Source organism: Megalops cyprinoides, chromosome 10 (genome assembly GCF_013368585.1).
Source record: "Megalops cyprinoides isolate fMegCyp1 chromosome 10, fMegCyp1.pri, whole genome shotgun sequence".
In the NCBI taxonomy this organism is placed as follows: Eukaryota; Metazoa; Chordata; class Actinopteri; order Elopiformes; family Megalopidae; genus Megalops; species Megalops cyprinoides.
In genome coordinates, this window is record NC_050592.1 from 5,105,070 (window position 1) to 5,123,057 (window position 17,988).

The following is a 17,988-nucleotide window of genomic DNA, read 5'->3' on the forward strand; positions in this document are numbered from 1 at the left end:
ATGCTGATATGATAGCAAGCAGCATGTTATTTAAGTCTTGTAAGATGCAAGATATTTTTAGGTAAAGATCCACATAACCTGCCAAAAAACTAGATGTGAATATAGCCTAGATAGGAGCACAGGCCAACTCTTTTTCATCCAAGATTTCCATACTAAAAATGACAGCCTACACATAACATTGATTATTACAGAGATAAAGGAAGAAGTATTAGGTACCATGGCAACCAGACAGTACTTGACACATTAGCTGGCAACTCATTTTTAGCAAGCAGTTCAGTGATGATACGTCTTTGCACATCACCTTGCATTATCTATAAAACAGACCTGTATGCAGTCATCCAAAGAGTAAGTACAATGGCACAATCATTTCAGGGGTGAATTTACAAGCCAGTTTCTCTCTAAGAACCCACCATTTGTTCTATGCCTGGATAAGTGCAACCAGTTTGTGTGTTTGCGATTTGGTCATTTTCATCATAACAATCACCACAATAATTTCTCATCATTAAAGCCAATATCGCAGTAGTAGTATCTGCTAAATGTGGACCTGTATGTCTGTCTATGTATAAATAAAACTCTGATATATTCCCTAGCTCAGTTCCCTAAACTGAGTCAGTTCTGTGCAACAGCAACAAGACATTACTTGTCACTTACCAATTAAACAACTGGTGTAATCTTTCAGTATGGACTAAAACAATCTAAAGTATTTAAAACACCTGCTTTATTCGGTCATACAGAGAACACGTCCATATCAGTGAAAAGTGTAAACGATATATATTTTTTTGTAATTGCTGAATAAAACTTGTGCACACAACGATTTGTGAAAATACTTCATCTGTGCAAGGGATTCCTGAGGTGGCTGGGCGCAAATCACAGCAAGCTAAGCAGGAATCGTGGTGGCTTGAGGTGACAGATCAAGACCAGTGGCTCTGTGGCTTCACATCAGTGCAGTTTCAAACTAAACATGTCTACACATAGCTGAATTTTGAAATAACTAGCGTCCAGTGGATATCTTGACAGACAATACCACTACAGTTTCTGTGTAGACAAATAGTGAAACCCATCCAAACCCCCAGCTGACAGATAATGCTCTGACAGTGTTTTCACAGTGACGGTGACATACAGTTGTTAAAGCTGGTTAGAGCTTTTCCCTTCTCTCAAAAGCCCCGGATCCACTGTCAGGTCCAGGGCAGAAAGTTGCAGTGCAGTGCCAGGCCCAGCAGCCAATAGGATATGAAGTATCCCAGCAGCCACCGCGTCGCGGCAGAACAGCTCCTCCATTGGAGAAACAGCCGGGTAACAGGGTTACAGTACGGAGCTCTCCACGGGGATCCGCGGATCCCCGAGCCAGTGTCATTCTGCCTCTGCTGCTCCTCTGCTGAAGCCCAGAGACCCTCTTCCTGCAGTAAAGGCTCGTAGCGGAGAAGGAGGTGAGCGCTGAACCAGTACAGCACAGGAGAGGAGGAGGCCAGGAACCGGGTCAGAACCTGAGGAGAGAAACATCAAAGGAGGACAAGTACATCAGAAAATGCAAAATGATTCTGGGGGGGGGCTGGGGGGCAGCAGTGTGGCACACTGGTACCGAGTGGTGCTCATAACCAAAAAGTTGCTGGTTCTATTCCCTGCTGGGACACTTTTATTATATTATATTGTCAGGCAAGATACTGCCTCAGTGGAATACCCAGCTGTATAAACGAATAAAATTGTAACCTATGTAAGTCACTCTGGATAACAGCCTCTGCTAAATGACAACAATGTAACGTAATTTAAGGTATTTCATTCCAATCCCTAAATCCCCCAAGGCTGGAATTCAATCAGAACTCTCAAGTATCTGCTCAGTCATCACTGATTGCAACCCAGGAACAATCAGCACGTTGCATTACATTTTAGGAAGGTTAAGGACTAACACAAAAGAAACTGCTTAGAGCAGGATTTTTTTTCCTTGGAAGTAGACTTGGGTAACGCACTGAATGACAGCTGGCCGCTTCGTGCTTTGAGAATGATAAAGGGTCATTACCTGCACATGCATGCAGAACACCCCAAAGCCCAGGAGAGCAGTGGCATGCACCACGTACACAAACACCCTGGGGTTGTGGAAACCAGAGGCTGGTTTTTCGGAGCCCTGCTTTAGTCCTTTGCCCCAAAGCCCCAGCCGGAGGCACAAGGCTGGATTAGCGGCAGCGTAACTCCACGCCGCCATGGCGATGATCACAGCCATGGGTGTGGCCAACAGGAAGTTGGGGGCCTGCCTGAGCTGGAAGTAGCGCAGGAAGCCCACGTCCCAGTACACATCCTGGATGTAGGAGTAGAGGAGTGGGAGGGGCCTGGAGCACCAGGGGGGAGGGGGCTGGGTGGCGTCTGGGACCCTGTAACCTTTTCTCCGCGCTAGGTCCAGGAGCGCAGGGGACACCTGCTCCGGCACCAGCGAGGGCGTGCAGAACGTCCAATACCCGTAGTACTGAAAGACACCGAAGGGAAGTGTGAGGATGGCGGTGCCCAGGGCAGCCGTGAGCAGGAAGCGGAGGGCGATCCAGGTATAGCAGAGGCACCTGCCCGTCACACCTGCGTCCTTACGGACCGCCCTGGCCCAGGCGAGTCCCCACTGCAGAGGCAGGTAAAGCAGGAAGCCGGCGTTGACCAGGCCGTTGGCGCGGGCACCGGTCGCCAGGGCGAGGACCAGGCAGGCCCTCAGCACGCACCCCCTCTCAAGCAGCCACAGCCCCCCAAACGTCAGCGTGGCGAAGAGGCCCTCCGAGTACCCGGCGGCAAAAAACACGTTGGCGGGCGTGAGGCAGAACAGCAGGCTGGCGAGCAGGGCCAGGCGTCGTTCCCCGAGCACAAGACGCCCCAGCCCGTACAGGGCCACAGCGCTCAGCAGGAAGAGGGCGCTGTTGCCCAGGGCGACTGCCAGCAGGAGGCGCCCGCGCACCGTCAGCCAGCCGCCCAGGGGCTGGAGGAGGGTGGCCGCCACGGCCCGCAGGCTGAGCGGGAGCAGCGGGAAGAAGGCAAAGTTGTGCTCATAGAGGTAGCCGCGCTCGGCGATGAAGAGGAAGTGCTCAGCGTCCCAGCGGGAGAGGCCCCCCAGCAGGGTCTCCGCGGCGGGGTCCAGGAGCCGCGCCTCCTCGGCACGAGGGGGGCTGAACGCATCCGCCGTGTGGTCCGGAATCACGGCGTTAAACGTGGCCTGCAGGAGAGCAGGTGACACACGGTCAGTGGGCCCAGCGCTATGGGGGTGCACCCCCAGCTGTCTCCTTACATCCCCATGTCAACAAATTTATTACTTTTTTTTTTTTTTTCTTTTTTTAAGGTATGACTTTTTGTGCCCCCCGGCGGATTGCAGTTGCACCCCTCTATATTTTGTCCTGGCACCAAGCCTGATAGTCAGACTGAAGAAAGGTTGTAACTCTCTCTCAAAGACAGACACAGCATTTATGCAACCATAACCAAAGGATGTGCTTTCTTTATTACTTATGTCACTGTAAGCCACTCAAGGTATACACATTTTGAAAATCACCCCAAAACCACTACACGTAATTTCATATAAGCAACGCCTCAATTCAGTTAATTGCAGGTGATGACCACAATTCAACCGAAGCTCTCAAGATCCTACCTGTAAAACTAGAGTCAGGACTCTGGTGTATGCCGCAAACCGCACCACTGTCGTCACGTCCATCTCGACCGATTCTTTCCCACCTGTACGAAACTACACTGGGACGCAAACGCTCCGTATGGCTACTGAGAGAGAACCAGCCATGAAAGCTAATGCTTACCGTTTTTCATTGGTGCAAACTTGCAACCTATTCCATTTACAGTTACGATGCAAAAAAGTTAGCGTGTAGCTATATATCGAGTTTATTACAATTCCCTCCCTGGTAGCTAAACTGCTAACGGCTTCTGTAGCTATTTGCAACAACTGTGTAATATTGGGTTCTGATGTTTCAATGAATAGATAAGAAATTGGACTTCCGTTAATTCTGTACACAACCGGACAACACGTGTACAATGGTTTCGTAAATACAGCTTCACATTATGCCTTAAATGGGTGTTGCTACCACTGAATAGCTAGGTTCCAGGGCAACCAGACAGACAGGTTTAGCTGTGGCTGTTCCTGTTCCTGGTTGAGAATGCGTTGCAGCGTGCTGACGCTAAACTGGACGCATGCGCGCACCCCCAACTCGCTGGCGTGCACAATTTGACGTAAAAGCGCGCGGCGCTCTCTCGACCACAAGAGGGTGCTACCATTCCATATCTAGCACAGGCGATAGTAAGGAATAAGCAAGCCATAATCAGCGCAGATTCACGTACGTCTAATGCTCCCAACGACACAATAATGCGAAAGTGTGCATGAGTTTTAAACAATGAAAGCGAGCTGTGTACGTGTAGTATTCGCTGCTTAAGGCAACGGAAACTGATGAGACAACAGATGTTTAAAAGTGATATTACAATGACAATATTAGCCTAATACTTAACGGCTAAAAATCCTCAAAGATGCGAGATCATCAGCAGATCATCAGTAGGCCCAAGAGCGACAGAACGGGATGCAACAATTACAGGCCCAAGTAGGCTACACAAACGTGAGAAGAAAACGTAGGCTATATACACTTCCTCCCTAAAAAGGGAATGCGGCAAACCCGTATTAAAATGACCCTGATTACATTACTATCCACAGTAAAGACCTGAAAATTACCGGTAAAGAGCACCCTGATCCAAAATCGGCTCCTGCTGTCAGTGGTACCTCAAGTTGGTCTGATGTGACATACTGGAAAACACGCCATGGCATTTAGGCAGCTCGTGGGGCTGTTTTACGACCACTTTCGCACTTTTTTCTCCATTTCGTTCAGAATGCCAGGGTATGGCAGCCGACGGTTTCCTCAGATCCGCGGTGTTCAGCTGAGGGCCGCCATAGCAGGGGTTTAGTGACAATGATCCGTGAAAACCTAGTGAGCCAATTAGGCTAACGAGCGGATGCTGGCAAACATCCCAGTTTCAACAGTTTAATCGGCAATGCAACGGACAGAAAAAAAGACACCAGGATAGTATAGTTATTACAAACTAAGCCGATGTAGCGTGATTTTTCTACTACCTTTCATTGTTCCTGTGCCAAATTGTGCGTGTTAACATTTGACATAGCTCGCTCAGTCTGTCAGTAGACCTAATTGCAGCTACAAACTTTTTTTTTCTGACCACCAAAGACAATGTACGATTTTGTCTGATTATTACAGGACCCATAATGACGTAACACCACGTGCCCAAACTTGGTGAAGCGTATTTATTTCTTGCTGATAAATGGCTGGTAAATACCAACATATATGGGCAAACTATTTCAATCATCATATTGTCGCCGAGAACATTGCATAAAATACTGCATGCAGTAGTATTTTTACCGTTTTGTGATTCTCACTTCGGCATGCAGTCTTCTCTTTGCTGGACAGAAGCTCCGAATAGGCTATATATTTTTAATTTAAAATACAGCTGAATTAAAGATGGCAGAATACGTGCAAAATGTGTTTGTGCGTAAATTATTCTTTAAAGAAAACAATCCTAAAACATGTATTTTAATAAGAATTTGGTTCGTTGGTTACACCGCTAGACGTCAGCCATCATCAATGTTAGACGTAAGGAGGGATTTGATTCGTTTTCTTTGATATAGGCTAATATCAAGAGAGGGTGGCAAAAGGGAATTGCTTTTCCGGTCTTTTCAGAAACGTGGAGCTGTTCAAGGCCAGTCGGATTAATTCTACGTATAAACTGATTCGATCACGAGTAATATGAAACAGAATTTGCTAATTAGGCCTGTAGGCCTGAGCGAACGGACACAATTAGCACACACTACGATGTTGCGCGTTTGCAAACTATCCTTATCTCGACCGTTTATTCAGAAGACAGATCCGAGCGGTACATTTGGCAAGGGTTCGGGGCAAAGTTGAGTAGCCTGTCAGACAGGGTGAATTGGTAGTAGGGAATCCCTGCAATAGATCATACAACAAATATTCACTTCAACTGTCGCATTAAGACAGCTATTTTGCACACATTTTGACATATCAGGTCTATCCGATTTTATGGTGGGGTTTAAAAAACGTTACAGGAATGAATAAATCAGAAGCCAGATAACCCTGCCAGAAAAGTTGCAGTAGCAAGGCGTACATCAGCAAATCCACAGGACAGCAAATGTAACGTATCGGTCAAGAAAATAACGGCAACTTTTGGAAAACGTTCTTTGAATTCCATAAACTGTAGCCTACCACATATTTCGTCATTTATTGGCAAACGTAAGAAGTTCGACAGTTTGCCATAACGGTTTTAATGCTGAGATAAAGGCCTACTCCTGCCGAACAAATTAGCCTACAGCTAGCTGTGAAGAACTGGAGAGGGGGAAATTTGCATTGTGGAATCCCCAATAAATAATTCTTGTATATGTCAATGTTATACGGGGTGTCAGTCAGACACACAGAAGCAACCGAGAGAGGCTCGTGAATGAATGTGAGTATCAATAATGGAAAATAATCTTTCCACGGCACCTCTGCGAGACCCGTTCCCCATTACTTATACCGACGTTCATTTTTGCATTCGGGCACGACGCTCCAGCGCCACCGCCGCAAATCTCTCTGATGGATTCCTCAGACAATGTAAATATGGATGCAAACGCGCGATGATGGAGAGCAGGTGCGAGGCGGGCGACGCCCGCAGGAGTCTCGAGCTTCATTCCGGCGCGGTGGCGGGAAAATAAAGGCGACGCTGCGCGTGATTTATCGCGCGCCGAAAGATGCATAACGGCCAGAAAAAGGGGAATAATTTGTCCCCCGTGTCAGTTGCGTTTTAGGCGCAGACACCAGACTCGCAACCAGAGGTAATAACCCACCAGGTTCACCATCCATCACCGGCTGGGAGAATACGGAAATGGAGGGGGAAAAAAAGAGGGCGATGGAGAGGTGCCAGAAAGCTGTGGCGTCTGAACACGGGTAAGGGTGAATAACAATGAAAACATATCTCAAATGAAATGACATTGTGTAGCGGCGCTGATATTTTTCTTCGTACCGGTAGGAGTCGACCCGTCCCTTCAAAACACCCATTTTCTGACCCCGCAGTTGAGCTGTAATATCGGTTTCATTATTTATGTTTGGCAGGTGGACCGCTCGCACCTCGGGACAACGCGAATCGCCCGCCTGAATTACAGTTTTTCGGGTCGAATACAATGGTCGGTGGCTCAAGGCTTAATTTCAAACGGTGCCAAAGCTGGGGCTAACAGTAATGAGAAAAAAACACCATCTGTGAATAATTCTCTATGTGACAGTATGTGATAACATACTATACCACCCCTCTCTGACAGGGCGAAAAACAAACGAAAGCATCCCAAAACTAACCACATCTGTGTTCCAATCCACATTTTAGAAGTGGTGACTGTTAGACTTTGCATTTTTCAGATGTAAAGAATGAAAGACATAATTAAATTATGTATCAAATATATGAACTGTGGCTTTAAAGCTTTTTCATTGCCGTTCTGATTTGCTTATTCCAGCTGCAAATAAACCATGTAGGAACTACCAACAGACAACCTCATGATGGGTACATCAAAAGAATAAAACCATCACAAACGTCTTACGAAGATTTAATGTACATTTATTCTTAACACGTGGAACATATAGTATAAAGATTTCATACTGAATAAATGATATTCATTAAGCCAAAAAAGGAAAAAAAGAAGGAATTTACATCAAGTTTTTAGCTACATTGTCTGAAATACAAATATGTAGAATCCATATCACTGAAAAAAAAAATCTCAAATTTGTGTTTCGTCATCAGGGGTTTCGGTTCTGTTGTACACGGATCTGAAATTGAACCTCAAACTAGTTTCTCTTGTCTTTGATTTCCACACCTTTGACTGGAAATGCAATGATCTGTCATGTGATTGGTGGAAGGAGACAGCAGCTAAGACCGGGGATGGTTAAGCGCAGTACTGTGTACTCCCCTGATTGGACAGGGGAGGTTGTAGGGGGATGGGTTAAATTAGCACATGGTGGGGACTTGATGTAGGAAATCCAGCGTTTGTGTAACCTTTTATTCTTCAAAGATATAAAGGGTGAAGAGCTTCAGAGGGTGAGAAAGAGAGAGAGAGAGAGAGCAAAAGCGAGAGAGAGAGTGTAATTAATGTACAACGTCATATATACAACCGCAGCCTGGGCTGCATCTAATGTTGAAAACCAGTCCTAAGAGGTGATTTCTTTTTCAGGGTCAATTCATACAATCGAGGGTTAAAGAGAAGAGGTCGGGGTGTTGTAGGTTCACGATACTTTGGGGGGAAAGCCTTTTTTTCTCTTCAACGTTAACTAAAAACATTTTTTCTTTTTTTTTTTTTAAAAACTACAGTTTTGCTGCCGAGCCAGCATTTCTCAGTGTGAAACAGTATTATTACAGTATGTTTACAGTTGTATTCTTAAGGTGTACAGTACAGAAGAGGTCCTACAATCTACTGCACAGGCCTCCCATTTAAAGGCGTCTGTTCACAGCCAATAACCTGGTTCCTGTAGGTCTGAATATATAGCGTCCAAGTTACAGCAATTATACCAGAGTCCAGAAGTCTGTTTAGCCTCCAAATATGAACCATAAAATTGTACTCATCACACCCCCCCTGGGGAGAGCTAGGGCACATATCCCCCAAACTCACTGTAAACGAGACAGCAACTTTGGTTACAGTTTTGTTTTTTGTATTTTTCTTTCTTTTTTTTTTCTTTTTTTTGTTTTAATTTCGTTAAAAAAAGCCTTCCTTGTCAGGCGGTGCACTCTCCTAAGCCAGGATCTCGATCTGATCGTCTGCGTTGATTATACCGTCGGTTGAATATCTGGTTAAAAATCCACAGCTACTTCATGACATCCTTCCTTTAGGGCAAAGCAGGGCAGAAAGGGGAGGGGGGGGGGGGGTTCAGACAGTGGAATCCGAGGTGTTTTTGCATAAATAAAAAAAGGACAAAAACAAGTCAGTTTCGCTCTAAATCATCTTCCACTCACGCTCAACATACACACAAAAAAAAAATTTGAGGAAAGGGGATTTTTTTTGTGGGGGGGGAGAGAAAAAAAAAAACCGAGGAGGCAGAGCCGCCAGGCCCCACAGCTGTCATGACTGGCCAATCAGAAAGAGTACATCACAGATCACATGGGACACCAGAGAGTTCATGAGGGGGGACACGGAGATGTCCAGTAGCCGCGACTCGTATAGCGTGAACTCGGAGTGGTTCTCCTCCACCTTGGCCATGGCATGCAAGGCCCGGGCCGCCCGCCGCATCATGTCCACGCTGGTGGGCTCGAAGGGGGCACTCTGCAGGTGCAGCAGGGAGCTCTGGCTCTGCTGGAACTGGGTGGCCGCCAGGCTGTCCTCCAGGAAGCCCAGCAGGTTTCCCACGCTGCCCTTCTGCACGGCGATGGCACGGGCCGCCAGGCTGTCGCCCTGGGCCAGGTTGGCCAGCAGCACCACCGCCATCTCCCGGCAGACGGGCACCTTGCGCTCGCCCACCAGGCGCACCAGCGAGCCGTATAGCTTCTCCAGCCGGCTGAAGGGGGGCGTGGCCAGGATGAGGTCTACGTTGTTGTCCTGGATGCTCAGCTTGCTGAGGGTCTCGAGGACCAGTCTCTGAGGGGACAGCGCCCCGTTGAGCCCCAGGGTGGGGAAGGGGTCCTGGGCCTCGGCCGAGGGGCAGACGGCCCAGTGGAGCAGCCCGTCCAGCAGGGGGAGACAGATGCTCTCGGGGTAGATGGACAGGTCCAGCTGGCCCGAGATGTTGGCCAGGGTGACCAGGCAGTTCTCGCGCAGCAGCTCCAGGCAGTCCCACCACCACTCGTCCTTCTTGCCAGCGGCTCCCTCCTCGCCCTCCTCCTCCTTCTCGTAGGTGAGGGGCGCCTGCTTGCGCTCGGGGTGCCTGTGGTGGAGCAGGATGAGGCGGCCCAGCAGCAGCAGCAGGCCCGGGTGCTTGGACATCTCCAGGTCATTGCCCGGCACAAAGGAAAGGCTGCGCACAATGTTGGAGACGCACACGCAGCGCCTGGCCAGCGAGTCCTGCCAGTCCGACAGGGTGCTGAGGGGGGCCTCGTCCTTGCTGTGCGGCTCGTCCTCCAGGATCTTGATGTTGCGGAGGCCCTGCTGGCCGGGGTTGCCGCTGAAGAGGAACTTGCCGTTGTCCTGCTGGCCCTCAGCCGCCGCCCCCGCCTCTGTCATGGAGCCCGGGCGGGCTGAGAGCACGTCGTCAATGGTGGCCGTGATGCTGGCGGCCGGTGCCATCTTCTCCACGAGAGGCTGCTCCTCGCTGCACTTGGCCGGCCCCTTCTCCTCGCCATCCCCTGACGTCGCCGCCGTCGTCTTCTTGTCGGCCGGCGGGGTTGAGGGTACCCTCTTCCGGGACTGCAGCAGGTCCATCTTGCTCTCGAAGTGGGTCTGGATGTGCTCGGTGGAGTCCCCGCCCCCGATGCTCCAATGAATCAGCCCGCTATCGAACTCCTGTAGCCGGCCCAGCTTGCCGGAGCAGTCTACCACAAAGGGGTCCTTCTTGCGCACCATCTTGATGGGGAGCTTGTCGAACTTGCTGGCCTGCTTGGGCTTCTCCTGGGGTCCTTCCGGATGGGAGGGGCCTTCCACCACGTTGGGCTCCTTAGCGGAGGACCGACCCTCTTTCTCCTCTTCTTCCTCCTCTTCCTCTTCCTCATCAGTGTCCACCTTCTTGCCCTGCGCCGGCTCCTCCTCCTGCTTGATGTGGACCTTTGGCGTGACTGCTGGCTGGCCGTTCTCTTCATCCTCCTCCTCGTCCTCCTCCATGTCCTCCACCTCGGGCTCCTCCAGCTCCTCCTCCTCGGAGTCCCCCTGCTCTCGGTCCAGGGCGTGGGGGTCCAGCAGCGTCTGCTGCCCTGGGTCTCCCACCTCGTACTCCTTCAGGATCCCGAAGATCTCAATGAGGCAACGTCGGAAGTACTCCACCAGCAACTCCAAGAAGCCGGGCAACTGTTGAAGAGATGAAAAAGAGCACATTCACTGGTACGCCACAAACGCCCAGGAAGATACAGTTACAGTCACAACACAAGAGAATCGTTTGCTAAGCTGATGGGCTCACCTGGCAGAGGCTGAAGGTAGAAATGCTGTTGTCATCATACAGTAGAATATTAATGGTGTCTAAGGCCCAAGTGCTCTCGGCTAACAGCCCCGATTTTAGTGACATCATCACTCGCCAAGCCTCAGGGGTTCCTGTTGGAAGACATGTTCAAAGTAAATCAACCGTGTTTTGTGCCACTCTGAAAACGTCACTATACAGTAAACGCTTTCGACCACAAGAGAACTTAGACCAGAGCAGTCAGAGAATGACTCCTCTTTGGGATTGCTGCTAGAACGTAGATGTTCTCCCTAGCTGCCAGCCTAGGACAGTTAAAAAGATAGCTGCCCAAAGCTGGCAGGCACCATAATCTCTGACTTGGCATCAGTGGGAACTTTCATACATGGATATTACACACCATGGGTATCAAAGTCAAAGCAGCTTCCATGCACAGTGCCAAACATGAAACTGAGACTGTAGTCTCTGTAGTCTATGGTTACTGATAAGATAAGGCTGCTGTTCTGAGCTGGGTTGATGAAGTGCTGTGACCAGGGGTTGGGAATACGGGGCGTGTGTGTGTGTGTGTGTGTGTGTGTGTGTGTGTGTGTGTGTGTGTGTGTCGAAACTGCTGATTAAATGTTAAAAACATAATTTTAATAAAAACCAAGAAGGACCAGTCCGGCCAGAGCCAGAAGTGTGTTGTGGGTGTGTGCACATCTGTGCATGTGCTGCTGATTGAATGATGAAAACATGATTTTTAACAACAAAAAAAAAAAAACAAGAGCCAGAGGTGGGGTGCAGGTCGTACCGATGTCCTTCATGGTGAGCCGCCTGCGAGGTTTGAGGATGGGCTGGGTGGCCTCGACAGAGCCCGGGGGGAAGGTGATGTCCCGCCGGATGAGTGGCGGCTGCACAGGGGGTGGGGCGATGTGCGAGGCGGGCACGGGGGGCCCCGCCTTCTGCATCTTTATGCCGCTGTGCATGTAGGGCGACTTGCTCGGGGACGTCCGGCTCTCCATGGGGCGGGGCATGGGGGCAGGGCTGGACACCTGCGGAATGTGGTTCTGCATGGACTGGGGCGACTGGTAGCTGGACTGCAGCGGCCGGGTCATGGGCGGGCCGGCGCCGGCGGGGCCATAGGGAGGCTGCCGGGGGCCCACGTGGCCTGGCCACTGCTCGTGGTTCATGCGCTGGTCAGCTGGCATCATCTCCTCAGAGCGGTTCAAGCCGTGGTAGCCGGGCCCTTGGGCAGGCACCCCGGGGCCCTGCCGGTTGGGGTAACCCGGGTACCCCATCTCGTTGCGGCCCTGCCACATGCCCCCCTGGGGCCCGTCCGGGGCCGACTGCATGGGGCTGCCCATCATCTGTGGGGGCATGGAGGGCTGGGAGTTGGGTCCCGCCGAGGCCTGCACCCGGTCCCTGCCGAAGGGGAAGGGGAACTGGTTCTGGGGCCCCGGGGGCCGGCGGTCTGGGTAGGCGTTGCTGTACTGGTTGTACATGTCCTGCTGGCCTGGAGGGGGTGCCGACTGCGGCGTCTGCTGCTGCTGCCCGCTGAAGGGCACGTTGTACATCTCCCCCTCGTGGCGCTTAGCTGGAGGCCCGTAACCCCCATCCACTGGCCGCTTGTAGTTCTATGCAAGGAAGGAGAAGGCAATTTGACACAGATCAGTCTCTCTGTATCACGGGACAGTCAATTCAAAGCGTTGAGAGGAGTTTACGAAACTAATCTGGTTTCTGGGAGGCTACATTACGGTGTACTTCAGTTTCTTCAGTTTTATACTGACAATCTAAAAACCGAATTCATTTTTCACACGTCTAAACCTCGTACCAAGTGTCTGGCTTCGCTTCTACTTTTGTTCACTTACATGCTGTAATTTATCATACATTTTATTCACAGCTGGTATGACTTTGCGCCAATTAAATGACATTAAAACTCAAAGCCCCATGATTACAAAGCAATTGTGAGCTGCAGGGGACACTGACCGGCTGTTGCTGTGGATACATTCCTGGCTGCTGATTGGGGTATGGGCCACCAGGGGGCGCGCCTTGGCCAGGGTACTGATTACCATAGGAATCATGCCTGCAAAAACCAACACACAAGTCAGGAACAAGCCACAGTAATACATCACCAATACTTCGCCATCACTTAAAACACACACATATCTATGAAATACATGGCTTGAATACCGTGAATAAAAAGCTCAGAGAAGATGTACACACACATTAAATTATTGAGGGGAGAGTTGGGCTTCGTGACCCTTTTAATAGGTTGAACTACCACATACCATAACTCTGACTCATAATAACCTTCAAAGGGCACTGCCCAGCTAAACATTATGATCAGTAAGTCAGTGATAAGACATGATAGTTTCACCCATCCTGCACTTAGTGAATCCCTCTTCTCTCATCAACTACATTAAGCATGAAGAACATGAATGGCTCATGCACGGGACCAACCGAAGGAAAACCATGCACATTATCAGCAAAGCTTAAAATTTAAACTCCCCCTCCCCGACCCCCCCGGGGGACAGCACTGTGGGGGGGTTCAGAGCTCAGGGGACACGTTGGGGGGCGACGTTCGGCGAGGGGTGGGGCGGGGCAGAAACTGACCGCTGCGGCTGCGGAGGGTAGCGGTTCGGCGAGTACATCCCCGTGTCGGCGTTGGAGGGCATCATGTTCTGCTGCTGCGCCGCCGCTCCCATGCCGCCCTCCGGGCCCATACCGGGCTCCTGCCTGCGGGGGCGTCAGAGAGCCAGGGTCACATCACTCACACACCTTTCCTCCAACCTCTAGCCAGTTTACCATGGCTTTAACTTCCATGCAGGCTTACCCAACAGCTAAATACACCCTCGTGCTTAATGCTTATCCTTAATAGATATCGCCATAACAGTTATGCTTAATAGATATCGCTACTTAAATAAAATAGCTCACTTGACAGCATGACGTTACATCAAGAGATAACGGGGGGAAAAAAGATTTAATAAACCACCAAAGCCAGGGTTATCAATAACTAAGTTTCTCTGTAATTATAACATTACATTAATGTCATTTAGCAGATGCTCTTACCCGAGTTACATTGGTTACAATTTTCGATTTTATCCATTTACACTGGACATTTACCAAGGCAATTGTGTGTTCACTATCTTTGCCAAGGGTACAGCAGCAATGCCCCAGAGGGGAATCAAACCAGCAACCTTTCGATTACCAGTCCTGCTCCTTATATTATACATTATTATACTGTTATACAAAGCTCCAGTGGGACATGCCGAACGTTGGTCTCCACATGCTCACTTTGCTGCTCTGAGAGTGGGACAGAGAGGCCGGCCCTCGTACCTCCTGTCGTAGCTTGGTCCGTAGGGGTACTGCTGCCTGGGTCCCATCTGCATGCTGCCCATGCCTCCAGGGGGGCCCCGGTTGTACTGTTCGGCCATGCCGCTGTTGGCAGCCTGTCCCGGGGGCATGAACTGCTCTCCCACTGCAGGGACAAAACAGCACCATCGGAACATCAGCATCAATGAGCACGCTCAGTTCAAGACTTCCTGGTTCAGGTGTGAGAGGAGCAGGGAACTGTAGAAGTCATAACTGACGGTACTGAGAGAAGGGCTTTGTTTTTAGCAGGGCTGGCATATGGCGGTTTGGGTGAAATTTGCTTTTAAAACACTACTGACCACACCCATTGTGCCCTTGTGCATGTCATTTTTCTGTTATTTACAAATGCAAGTGCTCAATGTTATGTTTTCACACACACACTGATTTTAAAGACAACAATTTGAACTGCATCTCAATAGATTTTATTGTTTTTTTGCATATCTGGCTTCTGTTTATATGTGAAGTTGCCCCACAAGCCGCTCTCACCTTTCCTCATAGCCCCGAATGGGTCTTTGTTGGGTTCATAGGGGCCCATGCGGCCCATCATGTCTGTCCCGGCCATCCCGGGCTGGTACCCCGAGTTGGGGGTCATGGAGTTCCTCCTGGGGAAGGCAGGGTCACTGCCGTCCGCAAAAGGGTCCTGCAGACTCACCACACTGCTCCTGCAAAGGGTGGGGATGGCGGAAAGGGGGATGGGAGGTCAGTACCTGTGACAGAGGCACTGCTGCAGGTATACGGATCAGAGGGAGGAGGGTGAGGGCGTACCTGACCCCCGGCATGGGGGGCATCTGGCTGTGCGGGGTGGAAGCCGGGGTCGGGGGCTTCAGGTCGCTCCCCTCCGCCATGGAGCTGCTCGTGGACTGAGGGGTCTGGGGACCCTGCAGAGACCCGGAGCCCGCTGCAGGACACAAACGCACAGTTAAGTATTAGGGTGAAGCTGAGACACACGCACGCGCACGCGCACGCGCACACGCACACGCAAATATTAGGGTGAAGCTGAGACACACAGACACTCTAATACTGGGGTGAAGCTGGGAGATAGTCACGAAGGAGAGTCATCTATTAGAGAATCAGTCACTTAGCATCAACACATCTGGAACAAACCAGCACAAGCCCACGTGAAACGCTCCACAAACCAGAATCAAACCGTGTTTGATGAACGGGATTCTTGGAAAGGGATTAATAATTCACTTCAAAAAAAAAAAAACTTGAGTGAATGATTTGCGTTTCCCTCCGCCAGCTAGGCACATCATGGAAAGTGTAACAAACGCTCAGGGTGTTTGCACCTCCCAGATGAAACCCATCAACAAAGCCTGCGGAGTGCCGATCGAACAGAGGCCACGGCTCCCGCCGGCACTCCGCTTTTCCCAAATTCCATTTAAAAATCCCACGCGCGGAGACGGGGGGGAAAGAGGCTTCCGCTGGCTCTGAATAGAAACAGTCCTTCAGCTCACCCCAGTGAGCCAAACCGTTCCCCACAGGGCTGGACGCAGCCACGGGAAGGGGGGGGGGGCATTGATCCCAGCTCAGTTCTCTCTCAGTGTACCGCCCGCCCCAGCCTGTGTGTGTGTGTGTGTGTGTGTGTCTGCAGGCATGCTCTTGCCCACCCCGCCACCAACCGTGACTTCTCACTATTAGCATGCACGGTCTGATGACTCATGCCTTCTATTCATTAACTGGCAAGGGGTCGTTGGCAGGTCACATTTATTTACATGTTGGCGCATCGTGCACGGCACACACGCTAGCCCTCCCTCCCCCTCCCCCTCCCCCTCTCCCTCTCTCCCCTCCCTCCTCCTCTTTCTCCTTCTGGGCAGGGATTTCCCTCTTAGGAGGCAGGAAGGGAGTGGAGGAAGGAGAGAGAGAGAGAGAGAGAGAGCGCAAGACCGAGCTAGCAGGAGGGAGACCCCCCCCGCCCCCCCCTTCCCCATTCATCAGTTTTCTGGCTCTGCACAAATATCCGCAGGACTGGCCTCTGACGGCCTCAGCCGGGGAGTGACACCACTGCCGCCACAGTACCCAGCGGAGGGGGGGCTGGGCCCAGTGGGTCGCTAACCCCAGGCTGGCAGGCACTCCCACTACTACGGCTGGAGGAATTCCCTCACCTACCGCCCCGTCCCCTGCCGCCCCTCCCCTCTCCCGGGAGCACTCCGCAGCAGGCCTGCAACCCGGGGAGAGGGAGGGAGAGAGAGAGGGGTATCCCTGCGTCCCTGGCCTGCGTCTGCCAGGCCAGGCAGCGCCAGAGCTCTGACACACAGCTCTGCGAAAGACCCCTATTCACGTTTCCCCTTTTTCCACCCCGACTGTTTTCGGAATCGACGACTGACCACACCCCCCACCTCGAACCTCTGCTAAAGCAAGACTCCTTCGGTTCCCTCCACCGCAATGCCGGCTGCCATTTCCCCCACACACCATAACCACAGCAGAGCTGGTGCCCGCTGGGGAAGCAGCACTTTCAGCAGCCTCACACACACCTCAGCACCGTACGACTGCCTGGCAAACAGCTGGCACTGACACGGTGCTAACCCCAGGAACACTGGCTGGTTTCAGCCCTTCCTACTCCTGGAGGACAAAACCAATTACATCTCACTGCAGTGGGCTTCCAGTCATACTCTGCTAATAACCTACTTTAGACTCACACTAGTGCTGTCTGGTCAATAGGGCTCAGCCTGCAGAGGGAGATGACTGCACCACTCAGGAGGCCACGAAATTTTAACACATCCATGCATCCCTCAGTAGAACGTATATGCTTTGCAGTAAATTATGGCAGCTGCAGTTGTTCTGCTGTAACTAAACTATATGACCTGCAGCGACAAAGTCTTGCACAGAGTTGCACTAAAAACAGTTCACGCCTCGTTATGAAGACCACAAGGGAGTAGAGACCTTCTGACGGCGAACAAGCCTGAGAACGTGATCTCCCCCTTTCCAGAGCCAAGGCCGGGAGCCTTTAACGTGTTCAATAAAAGGGGGGAAAAATGCAGACTGTCAGGATGAATAATCGGGTTCACAGCCATACAAAAAGACACCCACATGCTAAGGAAAGCGGCTTGCTTCGTTCATCACAGATGATGCATGGCCTTTAATTCATCCTCGCATTTCGCATATTTCCATTAATATCATAAAGTAAAATACGCCAGCTGACAGACATGATGAATGATAAAAGAGGTAGGAAGGAGCAAACATGACATTATGTGTATCTGTAATAAATGCAGAGTCTGAGACCTGACTGAGATATCAGGATACAAATAAAGCAACACACACAGAATTTGACACAAAGACCCACCTTATCAGACTTTTATCTTGGCTCAACTAACTAACTCTTAAGTTATAACCCTTAAATTTAGCCCTGTCTTATAAATTACTGATGATGTTTCAGACATTTTCACAGTAGTGGTTGTAATTGTTTTATTGTGGCCCTTGCTCTGATGTCGGTATGGCATTAGCTATAACAGCACTGTCTGAGAGAGAGAGATTTTCAGGTGTGGTCTGTGCTGTTGTACATTTAGCCTCTTTAAAGGCACGTTTGCACCTTTGAACCTTTGTTCAGCTCTATGTTGCC

At 50.5% G+C, this 17,988-nt stretch overlaps 2 protein-coding genes across 2 annotated transcripts in view; both read right to left on the bottom strand.

Moving 5' to 3' along the window:
* Positions 1 to 868: 868 nt before the first annotated feature.
* Positions 869 to 4,100, bottom strand: pigv (phosphatidylinositol glycan anchor biosynthesis, class V). The gene is made up of 3 exons (XM_036539636.1): positions 3,608 to 4,100; positions 2,015 to 3,181; positions 869 to 1,484 (listed from the first exon to the last, which is right to left on the bottom strand). The coding sequence occupies exons 1-3, from the start codon at positions 3,668 to 3,670 to the stop codon at positions 1,176 to 1,178; spliced, it is 1,539 nt and encodes a 512-aa protein (XP_036395529.1). The 5' UTR covers positions 3,671 to 4,100; the 3' UTR covers positions 869 to 1,175.
* Positions 4,101 to 7,630: 3,530 nt separating this feature from the next.
* Positions 7,631 to 17,988, bottom strand: part of arid1aa (AT rich interactive domain 1Aa (SWI-like)) — a 67,177-nt gene continuing 56,819 nt past the window's right edge. Inside the window, exons 13-20 of the mRNA XM_036538081.1 lie at positions 15,198 to 15,330; positions 14,919 to 15,094; positions 14,397 to 14,538; positions 13,674 to 13,796; positions 13,047 to 13,143; positions 11,872 to 12,694; positions 11,088 to 11,218; positions 7,631 to 10,978 (exon numbers count right to left, since the gene is read on the bottom strand). Coding sequence (XP_036393974.1) covers positions 9,107 to 10,978; positions 11,088 to 11,218; positions 11,872 to 12,694; positions 13,047 to 13,143; positions 13,674 to 13,796; positions 14,397 to 14,538; positions 14,919 to 15,094; positions 15,198 to 15,330 — 3,497 coding nt within the window. The 3' untranslated portion in view covers positions 7,631 to 9,106. The remainder of the gene's footprint in view (positions 10,979 to 11,087; positions 11,219 to 11,871; positions 12,695 to 13,046; positions 13,144 to 13,673; positions 13,797 to 14,396; positions 14,539 to 14,918; positions 15,095 to 15,197; positions 15,331 to 17,988) is intronic.

Coding starts and splice junctions, on each gene's coding strand:
- pigv (XM_036539636.1), bottom strand. CDS start 3,670: ATGGACGTGACGACAGTGGTGCGGTTTGCGGCATACACCAGAGTCCTG. Junction 3,182..3,607: donor TCCTGACTCTAGTTTTACAG/GTAGGATCTTGA, acceptor GCTCTCCTGCAG/GCCACGTTTAACGCCGTGAT. Junction 1,485..2,014: donor TGTTCTGCATGCATGTGCAG/GTAATGACCCTT, acceptor TTCTCTCCTCAG/GTTCTGACCCGGTTCCTGGC.